Genomic DNA, 14924 nt, shown 5'->3' on the forward strand with positions numbered 1-14924 from the left:
TCTAGAAAAAGTGGTGATTTTGAGATAGTTGAATTTGGAAATGGTTACAAAATAACTTAACTTTAATACGCCGAGAAAAAAACCAGAATACGCCACCTAGTTTTAAAGGGTTTCATATTTTTCAGGAATGTAATTGTAACATCCCGAAGTTTAAGAGAATTGATTTGACTACCTATATCACCAAAGTTGAGTTACTTTTTCTGTCATACATTCGTTTCGAACTCCAAAATTAAGCGTGTTTGGGCTGTAGTATTAGTGAAAGGATGGGTGACCTATCGGAAAGTGATTCGCGATACCGTGCGAGTGAGGCCAAAATAAGGGGAAAAGTCGGGTGGTGATTGCAGGGTCAGTAAACAAGACTTTTGGGCCTTAGAAAAATTAATGGACCGACCGCTGGAACGAGATGGGGCCCACGGGCCGAGAGAGCGGACGTGGATGGCCCATTCGCCATGGGCGGTCAGGGCATTACAAGTGGTATCAGAGCTGGTTAACCATCTCGGTTCTGACCTGAAAGGCGTCTTGAGACATGTCGTGGGGCACAACGAGGATGTTGCGTTCTTTGAGAGGGGATGAATTGTAACATCCCGAATTGTGATATATGGAAAAGTTTAAGAGAATTGATTTGGCTACCTATGTCACCAAAGTTGACTTACCTTTTTTGTCACATATATGTTTAGAACTCCAGAGTTAAGTGTGTTTGGGCTGGAGTAGTGAAAGGATGGGTGACCTATCGGGAATTGATTCACGATACCGTGCGAGTGAGGCCAAAATACGCGGAAAGGTCGGGCGGTGATTGCAAGGTCAGTAAACAAGACTTTCGGGCCTTAGAAAAATTAACGGACCGATCGTAGGAATAAGATGGGGCCCACGGGCCGAGAGAGCGGACGTGTGTGGCACAGTAGATGTGGGCGGTCGGGGCATTACAAGTGGTATCAGAGCTGGTTAGCCATCTCGGTTCTGACCCGAAAGGCGTCTTGAGACCTGTCGTGGGCGTAACGAGGACATTGTGTTCTTTGAGAGGGGGTGAATTGTAACATCCCGAATTGTGATATATGGAAAGGCTTAAGAGAATTGATTTGGCTACCTATGTCACCAAAGTTGACTTCCTTTTTCGTCACACATCTGTTTAGAACTTTGAAGTTAAGTGTGCTTGGGCTGAAGTAGTGGAAGGATGGGTGACCTATCAGGAAGTGATTCGCGATACCGTGCGAGTGAGGCCAAAACACGGAGAAAGGTCGGGTGGTGTTTGCAGGGTCAGTAAACAAGACTTTTCATACCGAAGAAAAATTAACGGACCGACTATTGGAACGGGCTGGGGCCCACGGCTGAGAAAGTAGGTGTGGATGGCCCATAGCTGCATCTGTTCATGTCAATTAACGATGGACGGTCGAGTTAATGCTCTTATTTGTTTGTAGGTGTCGATGCATCGGCCGGTGAGTTGTTATTTATACATATTAGGATCCTACGATACTTTTAAGAGAATATTGTGAGAATATTAGTTATTTGCAAATGATTTATTTAACTATAAATATGTTGTGATATTTTGTATATATTGTAACCGGGAACTTTAGCAAGATCAGCACCGGGGAAAGAATTTGGAGGCTGGAAATTGATACCCCACTTAAACCCGGCAGGACACGGATCCACAAACTGAATGGTTCATTGTTTTTTTTATCGCTGCAACCGTAACATTGACATTTCTGGGAAGAACAACTCCTATGTGGATTAGAAAACAAGCCATGTTTTTTTGTGGTGGACATTAGCCATCATATATTAAGATTGACTTATAACCAATATGGCATTGTGTTGGTCTCCTCAAAGCTTATGTAATAGCTCTCGCAGAAACAAACGGTTGGTAGATACATCACATGGACGTGAAGACCGCTTTTTTGAATATAAATCTAAAGGCGTTAGTGTATGTAACTCAACCCGAGGGTTTTGAAAAGAAAGGAGAAGAGGATCGAGTTTATGTATTACACCCGGCGTTGTATGTGTGACGCCACACACCAAGAACTTAGAATGTAAAACTCGATCAGGGTATGAAGGAGATGAGATTTAAGAAGTGCATGAAAGAACCATCAGTGTACCGCAAGAATGAAAGAAGAGACTTCTTGCTATTAGCCATATACGTTTATGATCTATTTGTGACGGGAACTTTGCTTAAGATGATTAAACAATTCAAAGAAGAGATGTCTAAGAAGTTCGAGATGTCAGATCATGGTAAGCTAATGTACTACACTGGCATAGAAGTGAATAAAGGAGCATACGGAATCAGGATAAAACAAAAAAAAGTATGCTCAAGAAATAATGTGTGACACAAAGATGGAAGCGTGTAATGCGACTCAAGTTCCAATGGAAGCGAACTTGAAGATTTCAAAAGCTGAAGATGAACTAAAGATAGATGCTACAGAGTTCAGAAGAATCATAGGATGTTTGAGGTATCTACTTCATACAAGACCCAACTTGTGTTACGCAGTTGGCGTTCTTAGCAGATAAATGCACAATCCGAGAGACTCTCACGGACACGCCATCAAGCACATACTGCGGTATGTGGGAGGAACAACAAACTTCGGTCTGTTCTTCAAGATAGATGTGTCAAGGAGCGTCGTTGGTTATAGTGACAACAATCACAACATTGATGTCGATGATGGGAGGAGCACGTCAGCACATGCATTCTATTACGGGTCATCACTGGTTACTTGGATGTCGCAGAAGCAGCAGGCGGTTGTAGTGTCATCATGCAAGGCAGAGTTCATGGCAGCAATAGAAACAACGAAGCAAGCTATATGGATCAAGGAGTTGTTATGTGAGATACTAAGTGAAGAAAGTTAGAAGGTCAAGCTTATGATAGACAACAAATCAACCTCTAACTAAGAATCCAGTTTTCCATGGAAGGAGTAAGCACTTACTCTCAAGATATCATTTCATTCGTGAGTGTGTGGAGAATGAGCAAATCGAAGGGGAGCATGTGCCGGGTGTTGAGCAGAAGGCTGACATCCTTACCAAGGCATTAACAAGGATTAAGTTCAAGCAAATGAGGAGCTTAATTAGAGTTCAATAAATTGATTTTCCTAGTTCAAGTTGGAATTAAGGAAGTGAATGTTGGATAATTTCAAGTTTGTGGAAACTTAACATATTATTAGATGTTTAATAAGTTAAAAGATAAACACAATAAAGAAATCTAGAATAGGAAAATGAAGTTTTCTATTAGATTATGTTTGTGTTTTTCATATCCAACATGTTAAAAAAAAATTGTATTTCATATAAATAGAGATCGTATCGAGAAGTGTTTCATAAGAATGAATATGATCTAAGAAAAGTATCGAGAGTTTTTGTTTTGAGTAGTTTAATAAAACTAATAAAGAAAAAATTATTTTTTTATAATTATTGTGTTTCTAGAGATTTAGAGATTTGAGATTCCACCTCATCTTATGACATGTATTTCAAAATCTTAGGCTTCAATTGATGGTGAATGAAGGTAAAGATAAGGGTCAAATGTTTTTTTTTTTGAATCTATGAGATTTTTCATTTATCTAGCATTTTCTCGTATTCAGCGTTTCTTTCTTGCTTTGAGTTGAATTTCGTTTTCTTTTTTTTTTTTTTTTTTGACGTCAAAAGGTCGTTCTATTACTCAAACTTGAGGTGGTCTGGGTAACCAAACCGGAATAGAACAACCAATAAAATGTAACTCCCTATGAAAAGATCTAGCGGTCTTAGCCAAGAAATCTGCAATCTGATTGTGCGCCCGTGGAACGTGAATGATGTTGAATTCCGGGAAGCATATTTGTAGCGTCTCTATCCTCTCCAATTCCGTCGAAAAGCTTGGCCACGCCTGAGGATCCTTCACCATTGCAATTAAGTCCTTACAGTCTGTCCCAAAGCTCTGGCAGGTCGAATGTTGCAGCATATTCTCCATCGCCCACCGCAGTGCTTCTACTTCCGAGTGTAAGGCTGATTCGCGTCGTGGGAAGTTCCTTGTCCCCATAAGCTGAGTGTTCCCAGAACTATCCATCCATGCCCATCCGCATCCACTAAAGACGGCAGAAGACGTCCAAGATCCATCTAACAAGCAGATATTCCTCAAGCTTACGACTTGAGGTTCCTCATTTATGTTATCTAGTGCCACCGTTTGTACCACTTCATTAGCATCAAACCAGGCTTGACATTCACTCTCTGCATGTCTAAGTAGGTCCAAAGGATCTCTGTCTATTCCCCTAAAGAGTTTTTCATTCCTGGCCTTCCAAATGTACCATATTATCCAGGGATAAGGATCCCTATCTTGTTCTGGCTCAATGATACCATTCTTTCTCCAAAATAGGTAATCCATATTCGTGTAGACGCTCGAAACCGGGAAAATATTTGGGCATGTCGGAGTTGCTGATAAAGACCACACTTGAAGGGCTGGTGGGCATTCAAAGATGGCATGTGTGACGGTCTCTTCCACTTCTCCACATCTTGGGCAATAATTGTCACACCTCATATTACGTCTAATTAAGTTCCTCGTAACTGCCACATGACCAGTTAACAACTGCCATATAAGATGACATATCTTCGTAGGAGCCTTCAATTTCCACGCAAAAGCTTGGAGCTTTGTGATACTTGGCTACAGAACTTCCTCTTCCTCCGTCGACTTTAATAAATTCTGAGCCACCCAATATCCCGATTTGACCGTGTATTGGCCATTCCTTGTAAAGTTCCAGCAGAACGTATCACGACGGTGAGTTGAGCTTATGGCCAAACTCCTTATGAGAGGTATATCCTCAGGATGAACATAGCTTTCCAATATGCCCACATTTCATACGAAAACCAAATTTCATATTTTTTGTTTTACTTGATTCAAAATTTATAGAATTGACTTTAACTATGTCGTATTTTATGAATCAATTCTATAAATACTAATATGACAAATTAAAACTCTAAATATAACAGTGACTTGAGATTTTTTTTAAGATGACACTAAAAAAGTTTTATCATAGATATAGCATACAAAAGTCAAAATGACCCACATGTTTCATTATATAGATAAATAGATATTTATACTGTTAGGATTAAATAATCTAAAGTAATGGTTTAGATTTTAGGGATAGGACTTTGGATAGTGTGTTTTATATTTTTTCTTTTTAAATAAATTTTTAACAAATTTTTTTAAAATATTTTTAAAAATAATTTTGGATTTCAAGATAAAATTTTGAAAAATAACTGAAAAATATAAAAAGTTCTAATTCAAAAACGTATTAATCCAAATTAATAATAAAAGTTATTTTTATATTTATTATTTATTTAAATAATTATAAATAATTATTATAATATATATATATATATATAAAATTTGGATATAAAATTTTTTATCTAGTTAATAAAATGTATTTATGTCATTTTTTCTTATGTATTATATCGGTTAAAAAACTATTTTAGCGTGTTTTAAGAGAATTGTCCTAGTGACTTTATAATTTTGGATCCAATATCAAAAACATTGTTAGCCCATAAAAACATTGGAAAATACTTAATTTCAGCCCTCACTTTCAAATGTCAAACATTCTATTATGAATTTTGTAAAAGGCAGATTAAATAAAATGAAAAATGAGATAACTACCTTATGACGTATCCAAAATTGATTATAAAAATCTCTTGTTATAGACACTCATATAAGATGGCGTTCAAAAAAAAAGAAAAAAAAAAGACACTCATATAAGATAAAAATTTGTTGTCTGTATCATAATTCTACAAAACAATTGAGTTAAGAGTATAAATACACAGAGATTAATTAACTAAATGGTTTTACTGCGTATCTGAGATTGAAAGAAAAATCTTTAAATTACTTGTATATATAGTAAGTAGATTGCAATATCTGTGTATAAAAGTTCATAAAATTTTATGGCTATATTAGCTTGACAGTCATTTTGAACATTTTACTTGGGCACAGATACAAATGGACAAATTCTAACAATAAGAACTGAACAGTTGCATCATCAACTCTCTTATATTTCATATTCCATGTAATCCAATTTATGTGATCTGGAAGAAGGCAACTTAGAAATTGACACTAATAATGATAAAAATAATAATCAAAATCAAAATTCTTATAAAAAAGTTTAATAATAATAGTTGTTATTCTTAGAGCATTTCCAACTCTACTACAAAATTTATGGTAAAATAACGTGAATTATACCGTTGTGAATTATACCATTGTGAACAAACAAAAAATCATTACTCTATATATGCAATTATATTTTTTTTATTTATTCACAACTACATAATCAACTCAATTTTACAGTAGTGTTAGGAGATGCTCTTAGCATTTAATAAACAGCCAAAACTCCACTTGATCTCATGATTCACTTTTAAACCCTTCTACAGTTTTGGTCTTGCTTCTGTCTACACCGCGTGTGAAATATTTTTCTAGATAAAGTTTTAACACTTTCAAATAATTATACAGAACCACAAAAATAAAAACAGAAATGGAAAATGAATAACATCTCGTACAGCGTCAGAATTGATATGAGAACCCTAAACGTCAGAAAAAGCGATAAGAAAAAGTCCATTTTGTTTGGTTTTAGACAAAAACAGTAACATACTTTTGGTCAAACTCTGTAGAAGATATTCAATCTCCCTTGTGAATCTCACCCTCATGTCACCATCTCCAATCCGTCACTTTCCAAATTAAATTATAATTCAGAAACCCTACATATACACCTAGGTTTAGGGCTTCGCTTTTTCAGAGAAAATGGTTCCTTTTCTCCTTTTAATTAATCAACCACACGTTATAATCTGGAACTCTACAGTGCACCGAAATCCCACAGATGTATAGTACTCACAGCCGTTGATGAAGATGAAGCAACGGCCACATGTCTATCGTTGGCAACGATAGCATCAACTTCTCCTACTCTCTCTCTAAAACTGTAAAGATATTCTCCTCCTCTCTGTACGTCCCACACGCGCATCACACCTCCTGCGCACATTAAGGCGTGCAGTCTATTAACACAGCCCATCACTCTTCTCTGCGCCGCTCTACTCACACGGAATTCACAAACAGTTTCTTGCGTCCTCACTCTGCGCACAATAGCGTTACCCCTACTATCCATTCTAACGTACGCCTGATCGTTAGCATCAAAACCCGTCACTATAAGTCCTCTCCGTTGCTCCTCGTCCTCCCCGATGATCACTCCTTGGTTTCTCAGATCGATCACCATGATTCTCCATCCTGTACACGCCACTGCTGTTTCTCCACCGGAGATTCGAAGCCGGCCAAGAGACATCGTTAGCTCCGTTAACGTGTGCCATCCCATAACAGCTTCTGGATCGGTGAGCGAACCACCAACGAATGTTGTTTCTTCGTTGATACAATCCCAAATGTGAAAAGCCCGACCCGGAACACCAGCAAAAAGTCCGACCCAGTAGCGTCCACAGCCCGTGAAATCCACTAACGCGCCGTCGTTAACAATATCTCCAACGAAAGCTGTGCGCGTGTGACTACCCACGCCGTTAATTTCCGCCACGTGGATGTCTCCGTCCATCGTGGCGAAAACCAATCTCGAATCTGAGATAACAATGCCCGAGACTGCTCGGGAAAATCGTCCAAACCGGTCTCGTGGAGGCGGACGTAGCGTCCTGACGTGGAGACGGCTGTTCAAGAGAAAGAGACGAACTGTTCCGTCGGCGAAACCCGCAGCTAAATAGAGATCAGAGAGTCTGAGACAGCGGCAAGAGAGACTATCCGGTTCGTCCACGTCAGACGGATCAAAATTGAGTGTGACGTGTACGTACGAACGCGTCTGGAAGTTCCTAGCCGTCCGATGTCGGTAGATGAACTCATCTCGCCATGTGTCGTGCATTAAACGTGTTCTTGCCCAAACTTGGCGAGATAGGAGTTGCCACAGATGGTCGGAACGAGAAACAGCCTGCCACATTGTGCAGACCTATAATGACAAATATTAGTGAAATATAGAGAGCGTTAGTATCAGCTTCATAATTCAATGTCACATAAGGGAGAGTATTTATATACAGTGAATTAATTACGCCTAAATTGCAGAGCTGAACTGATATTACTAGCAAACTATATAGTTAATCTGCAATCCTATATTTACATGAATATATATAAGTTTAGAATGGATATTATTGTGATAAAATTTTGTTGGTACATAACTTAACATTAATAAATAAAAACAAATATTAGTAAATTGAAGCTATTCCAACTTAGTCAAATTAAAGACTAGGAAGAGTGGTTAAATACAAAAAATGACGAGGGAAAAATTAAACATAGAAAGAAGATATAGCCTCTAGTTCAAATTAAATAAGTAGGCCTGCAACGAAGCATGAAAAACTCTATAGGGACTAGGAGGATGATGGAAAGACAACGACAGACTCAGACACAAGCTCTGCGTAAATATGTCTTATTGAAAATACAACTCATTGTTTAAAAAATTATTTATTACGAGAATGTTAGTAATGTATATGTTCATTTGATGCGACTAATCAATCTCTGCAAGTTACAGATTTAGCAACAGAGGCCCTAGTAAAGGGAATAACGAGAGAAGCCCTACTCGCAAGTCAAAAGAAAAAGCAAATCAATGTGATATTAATACCTCCCCACCTAAAAAAAACGTTATGGTTTTTTTAGGTGCTTTTGTCTGTATTGTGAGGTAAATTTATTAGTGGACAGATGAAGATATTAAATGAGAAGTTGTCAAACAAAAAAAAACGAGAGGAAGTAACAGATTGAAGCTGAACATGAGATTACGACTTTGCCAACAAGCATGCCCTTCTCTCTTTCATTTCCAAGAAAGGATAGCTTTAAGCCTGTTTTGTTAAAAGTAGAGCTTCCCATAAATACATAAATTTTACACTTATATACTTGATGTGTTGTAACACACGATTCTCTCTCTCCGAGAATCCGTGGACCTACATTCTCCACATTTACGTATGTATATAGTATACTATACATAATATATCGTGTATCTACATTTTCTACATTTACATATGTATATAGTATACTTAATTTAGCGTGTATCTTATTCTTCATCAACGCAAAGCATTGTATTTAACTTCATCCTTCCGCTCTAGAAACTCATTTTTGAAACGATAATACATCAAGCTAAGCTATAGGTTAACATTTAGCAGTTAAGACCACGATACAATAATCTAGGGCATGATCACATTTACCATATACAATAAAATTCATTCTAGTACTTAGAAAACTGTCTATGAAAACTCAGTGAAAACATGATCTAAGATATATCTATGTAAACAAAAAAAGATATATCTATATAAGAACTGAAAGGAAATATTATACCTTGTTTCTAAGATATTTATTTTTCTGGTAATAATTAGTTTAATTATTATTAACTGTTATTTTTATGATAGACTTAATAATATATAAAATACAATGAAACTTTTTATATAATTTATATTACAATTTTCATTCTAAAGAATCAATATTTGTTTTGGAAGAAGTAAAATTTCAATAATTACGAGAATAAGTAATGTTAACAACCAGAGCCTAGTGTTCAAATGTAAAGAACACAATATAATCTAGAGACACCACGTGCTCTAAGAGACCCATAACATTGGGTTCCATGTGCTTTTTGGCATATGTAGTGCCCATACTGTCGTCTCTTTTGACTGAGAATGTTAGGGAAAAAAACAAAAGATAAACCCACTTCGATGGAAAAGATGAATCCATGATCAATTTCAAAGTGAAAACCAACGATGAAAACTCTATTTATACCCTTAAATCTCTGACAAAAGGGTTATGCTGTAACCACACTGGAGTTTCTAATAAGATATTTAATTGCAAATTTGAAAGTTTAATATATTATAAAAATACCATGGAGTTAATAGATATTCACATATAGAGAGATATACGAAAAAGCGAATGAGTTGTCAGAAGCACTGCATGCATTACTCACTGGATCATAATATTGACAGGAAAAAATTAACAAAAGCAGGACGCAAAAAATGCACATATGTACTCCTATGTTATTCCTCGTTACTAGATATGAGAAAAAAACTAAACATTATATGTATGTATATATATATATATATATGATATACAAAAAAGCTGCAATTTCATTTTGACATAGTTAATAGAAAAGAAGACCATGTACACGGCTAAGAGAATACATAAATCATGTATACTTTTTTTTTTGTTGCAGACTGTGTATTTATCTAATAACCTAAATGTGGCAATAATAATATATGACTTAACATTGGCAAAGCAAAAAAGACAGGACCTTACTTGTAGGTTTTTTCGCCATTATCTTTTAGATGTTCTTAAATATTTTTTTTTGCTTGAAGATGTTCTACGACATTTTCTAGTTTTACGAGTCTATCTTGAGACGTCACTCTCTAAGATTTGATTTTTAGATTTTCGAAAGATAAATACCGTTATAAATAGATTAAAAGAACTATTAAATGTATCTGCCATTGGACTAAAGACTGTGCCTAATTGTCGATATTTTCGAGTCAAGAAAGTGTTTAAATTAATTATTATCCGAAGGACTTTTCAGTCAAAAAGTGAATTTTTCTTATTAAAATTATAATTTCATCATGCCAAGAAAGGAAGATCTTAAAGGCAACAAGTAAAAAAAAAAACTTATTTTCTGCCCTAGTATTAATATTAGAATTTACATGTCCGATTTCTCAAAGATACAAAACGAAATTGGGGGCCGAAGGGTTGTACGTTCGTTGTGGATCCAGAAATAGACATTAAAAGGTATCAAAAGTTTCCGAGTGAACAAAGAATAAAAGAAATAAACTTATTGGGTAAATGGAAGACAAAAAGTTTCTAAAACGAAAAAAGAAAATAGTCCCAAAACCATATGATATGTGAAAGAGACATCAAGTTAATGTCGTCTTGTTAGACAAAAAAGTTGGACTTGGACCCATCATAGAAACACAGAAAGGGCGGTTACCTTTCCAAAGGTCAGTTATTTTTTGTCTCTTCATAATTCCACTCGATATAACTTCTAGTATCATTTAATTATGAGTTTATGATGTTGATAAAAAAAATACATTATGATTTTGTGATATAGTATCGGGAAAATTTTAAACTGGATATATTCAATGATACCATAGAAATATATTCAAAAACAAATCTAAGCCTATAGAATCAACACCTAAAGTACAAAATGAAACAAGCAGTACATTTGACTAGACCGAGATTGTATACCTCCCCTGATTTTGACTTCGTTTTGTCTTTGTTAGATCTATGTGGCTAATTTTGCTAGCTTATACATGATAAACGATTCTGATAGTGTCATGTTCGTCGAGTAAGATCTACTCTATAAAACGAATATACACGTATCTAGAACGTTACGAAACTATTATAAATAACTGACCCGGAAAACGCTGGCAAGAGCAGGTGCTGCGTCGACAGGGCTAGTAGAGAAGGAAGCGTCAACGGCAACTTGAACGGCAAGAGATTCGAGGAAAGGTTCTGGCCAGACGTCGTTGGCACTGTGGCGAGGGCGAGATGGAGATGGGGCCTCGAAAACGCCGCCACTTCTACCGGCGACGGAGCTGAGACCACCGCTGGAATTACCGTTGTCGGAAGCTGAAGAGGAGGAAGACATGAAAAGGGTTTTCTTAGGAACAATGGAAGGAGAAGGAGCAGCAGAGAAAGAATGGTGGGGGAGAGAGGAAACAAAATACAAAAAGTGTAGATAAAGACACTTCTCGAGGTGGGGGACCCAGGTTGTGGAGGTATGTTTTTTCTCTGTATTTTTTATTTTTTATTTTCAATTATAAATGAGACAAAAATTAAGTTAAATAAACCAAGTGAATGATTCATTTTGCTGAGAAATTTTAGCGAATTTCGACTTTTATTTGAAACTACAGGATTCAAACAAAAAAATTTGTTGATACAAATTCATTTTCTTGCGTTTTTTCGTTATTGAGACATTCCATTTTTGTAGATTGCGATACGCGTGAATTGGTTGGCATGAACTTAATAATTAAAAAAGAAAAATTACAGACTAATCACTTAATCAGTAATTAATCAAGAATTAATTTTAATCATTTTACATATATTTATATACAAATTTTACATTTGTAGACAAAATAAAAACAAAAGCGTTGTATCAGGTGGCAAGACAAAGGCTATTTTATATGGTTTCCTATTAGTAACCATTGCTTAATCACGCAATCGCGGAAATAATAGTTAAGCTGCGAAAAAAATTAATTAAATCGCGGAAAAATTTAAAATTTGCGGTATGGTGGAATATATATTAAATTGATTAAACTATTTTATATGGTTTTTAATTTGTTATAACAATAAAACAAATAGCAATAATTAAACTAATGATTACAAATGTGAAAACAACTAAAATTTATTGAAAATATTTTAGTTCTTATTATAAATATCTAGCTTATTTTTCAATACGTTTTAACAATAGATTGACATGTTATAATATATAAATTATAATAGAACTTTATTTACAATATAACTATTTATCATTAAAAAATTATTGATGTGTATTTTAAATTTTAATATAGTATTAGCATATAATTTAATAATATGAAATACTAATTTTGTAAATTTTTCCACCGTAATCCACTAAAACTCACTTTTTCGCTTAATAAAATTTTTTTTATATTTTTGTCAGCGAAAACGCAAACTTGCGTTTTTGCGTTTTTTCTTCATTCCGCAACATTTTGTTGATTGGTAAAATACTTGCGGAATCGCATTTCACACTCCATTCCGCCATTCAGCATAGTTACCAATCAAAGCCAAAGATTTATGCGTTATAGCTCACAGTTCCATCTATTTTCAATGTTTTTTGGATCTTTTGTTCCTTTAATGTAATAAAATCACACAATTCCTAGATACAAATAGAAATTTAGTTGAAGATGAAAAAGGATTAGTAACCATTGCTACTAGCTACTTTAAGCAGATCTTTGAATCATCAAATCCAGAAAACATTGAAGAGGCATTAGCTCAAGTTTCTACGACGATCACTGGAATAATGAATGACAACCTTACAGTTCTGGTCTCCGAATGAAAGGTTAAATTAGCATTCTTATATACACTTCTTCTTCTACCTTTCTTAAATCTGGGCCCCTCATTACCATCCACCATATACAAAAAAGAAAGAAAGATCTACCAAAAAAAAAAAAAAAGAGAAAACAAAAAAAGAAATCGAAAGTTTCATTTGGCGATTGGTGGTGGAAGAGAAAGCATGCTGGCTGAGGAGAAATCCAGCCTTTGAGGTGGTTAAGGCAGATTCCAAAAAGTTAAATCTCTTTTCTCTCTATCTTAAACACCTTTTGTTTGCTTGGATCTACCCATTGGGATTCCTTGATCGAAAAAGCTTGTGTGATTACCATAAAATCTGAGAGAAACACTTGAGTGGGTGAGATTAAACAGTTGAGAGTGTGAGGTTTTATTTCCTAACTTTTGTGTTGAGATTTTCAGGTTAAGATAAAATCCCCGCGACAAACTTTCTCTCAACCTCCATTTAAATATTCTTCGAATAATTTTGATGAGTTTGTTAGTGTGCAGGAATGGCTAGACGTAAGGTGCAAGGATCATATAAAAACGACAAGAGATGTGGCTTATCCAAAAAGGCGATTACTTCATTTTGATGTCCAAGAAATCTGTGACAACTTTGAGAAGGGAATGATGAAAGCCCTCAAAGACATCAGCAAAAGCCATAAGAAGAGCACATCCACACATGCACCTGTAGCTGAGCCATCCTTATTCATCAGCAAGAAATCCAAAAGTAAATCTGAAACCAATGATGAGGAGTTGAAAGATTTTTCAGATTCTTTACCTACCTTTGATGAATATGATGAAGAACCTATTGAAAGCTTGTTTTCTTGTGAGAAAAATTGTGATCTTCCTTCTCTTGAATCTGAGCACGCGTACGGCTCGGTCGCTACGTAGCGACCAAGCTCGAGCCAAGCTCGGTCGCTGCGTAGGGACCGAGCTTGAAGCCAAGCTTGGTCGCTACGAAGCGACTGAGTACGAGTACGGTTCGATCGTTACGTAGCGACTGAGCTCTCTTAAAACCGATACGATATGAATTCATGCATTCTCGTCTACTCTTTAATGTTATCTCGCAAAAACCGTGGCTAAACCATTTCATGTTTTTTGTCATTCAGAGTCGTCAATCAAACTTCACGATAAAAACTGCGGAAAGTTCGTTTTTAACGAAGAAATCGTAATGAACATTTCGAGTCAAAGATGGCCCAAAGAGACCTAAGACGAAACTCGAAGCCCACTTGCGATTTTTTAAACCAAAAGCCCATATGCCATATCACGGTTTATGCTTGGTTTGTAAGGAAAGATAAATGTCATGTCTCCGCGGATAAATCCGAAGTTTCCGAAGATAATCACGAAGATTGGGAAAATGGAATATCTCTATTTTTAAGCTATGACGACTTAAGGGCAGAAGGGAAAAAATGTAGACCGACTTAGGAGCGAATATATAAGTACTCCTAGGCGAGAGGCACAAGGAGAGAACTTTTCACAGCAAACTTAGCACTTATAGCGATTTTAGACAATTTTCCGTTTTTGTTATTGGAGCTGCAACTCAATTAGGTTTTTGCCGTCTTAGGGTTTTTAGAACTAGGAATCTCGCCGACAGCTCTCGTAACCCATGCACTTACCTTGTTGTAAACGCTCATACGCAGATTCAGAATAAGAACTATCTTGCTCTCTTTTTCGATTTTTTATTTTATTATTGTTCTCGGTTCATGTTCTGATTGCTTGGCGTGTGGTATTAGCAGATATCCGGGACCTCTGGGAAACTAGGGTTCTCCTACTTTCCTAATTTAAACGGAAATTGATAGTGCGAATTTCGGTTCCCACAAGCCCTCAAGGACATCAGCAAGAACCAAAAGAAGAGCACATCCACACGTGCACCTGTAGTTGAGCCATCCTTATTCATCAGCAAGAAATCCAAAGGTAAATCTGAAACCCATGT

The 14924-nt window shown here is 36.0% G+C and overlaps 2 protein-coding genes across 2 annotated transcripts; one reads left to right on the forward strand and one right to left on the reverse strand.

The window, feature by feature from the left end:
• The first annotated feature begins 2496 nt into the window (after window positions 1-2496).
• On the forward strand, window positions 2497-2832 carry LOC117133328 (secreted RxLR effector protein 161-like). The gene has a single exon (XM_033289314.1). The coding sequence runs from the start codon at window positions 2497-2499 to the stop codon at window positions 2830-2832; it is 336 nt and encodes a 111-aa protein (XP_033145205.1).
• A 758-nt stretch (window positions 2833-3590) lies between these two features.
• On the reverse strand, window positions 3591-11620 carry LOC103849190 (transcriptional regulator STERILE APETALA). The gene is made up of 2 exons (XM_009126004.3): window positions 11337-11620; window positions 3591-7916 (listed from the first exon to the last, which is right to left on the reverse strand). The coding sequence occupies exons 1-2, from the start codon at window positions 11568-11570 to the stop codon at window positions 6777-6779; spliced, it is 1374 nt and encodes a 457-aa protein (XP_009124252.2). The 5' UTR covers window positions 11571-11620; the 3' UTR covers window positions 3591-6776.
• Between the last annotated feature and the right edge of the window lie 3304 nt (window positions 11621-14924).

This window comes from Brassica rapa, chromosome A04, assembly GCF_000309985.2.
Source record: "Brassica rapa cultivar Chiifu-401-42 chromosome A04, CAAS_Brap_v3.01, whole genome shotgun sequence".
Taxonomy (NCBI): Eukaryota; Viridiplantae; Streptophyta; class Magnoliopsida; order Brassicales; family Brassicaceae; genus Brassica; species Brassica rapa.

Coding starts and splice junctions, on each gene's coding strand:
- LOC117133328 (XM_033289314.1), top strand. CDS start 2,497: ATGCACAATCCGAGAGACTCTCACGGACACGCCATCAAGCACATACTG.
- LOC103849190 (XM_009126004.3), bottom strand. CDS start 11,570: ATGTCTTCCTCCTCTTCAGCTTCCGACAACGGTAATTCCAGCGGTGGT. Junction 7,917..11,336: donor CTCTTGCCAGCGTTTTCCGG/GTCAGTTATTTA, acceptor TTGTCATTATAG/GTCTGCACAATGTGGCAGGC.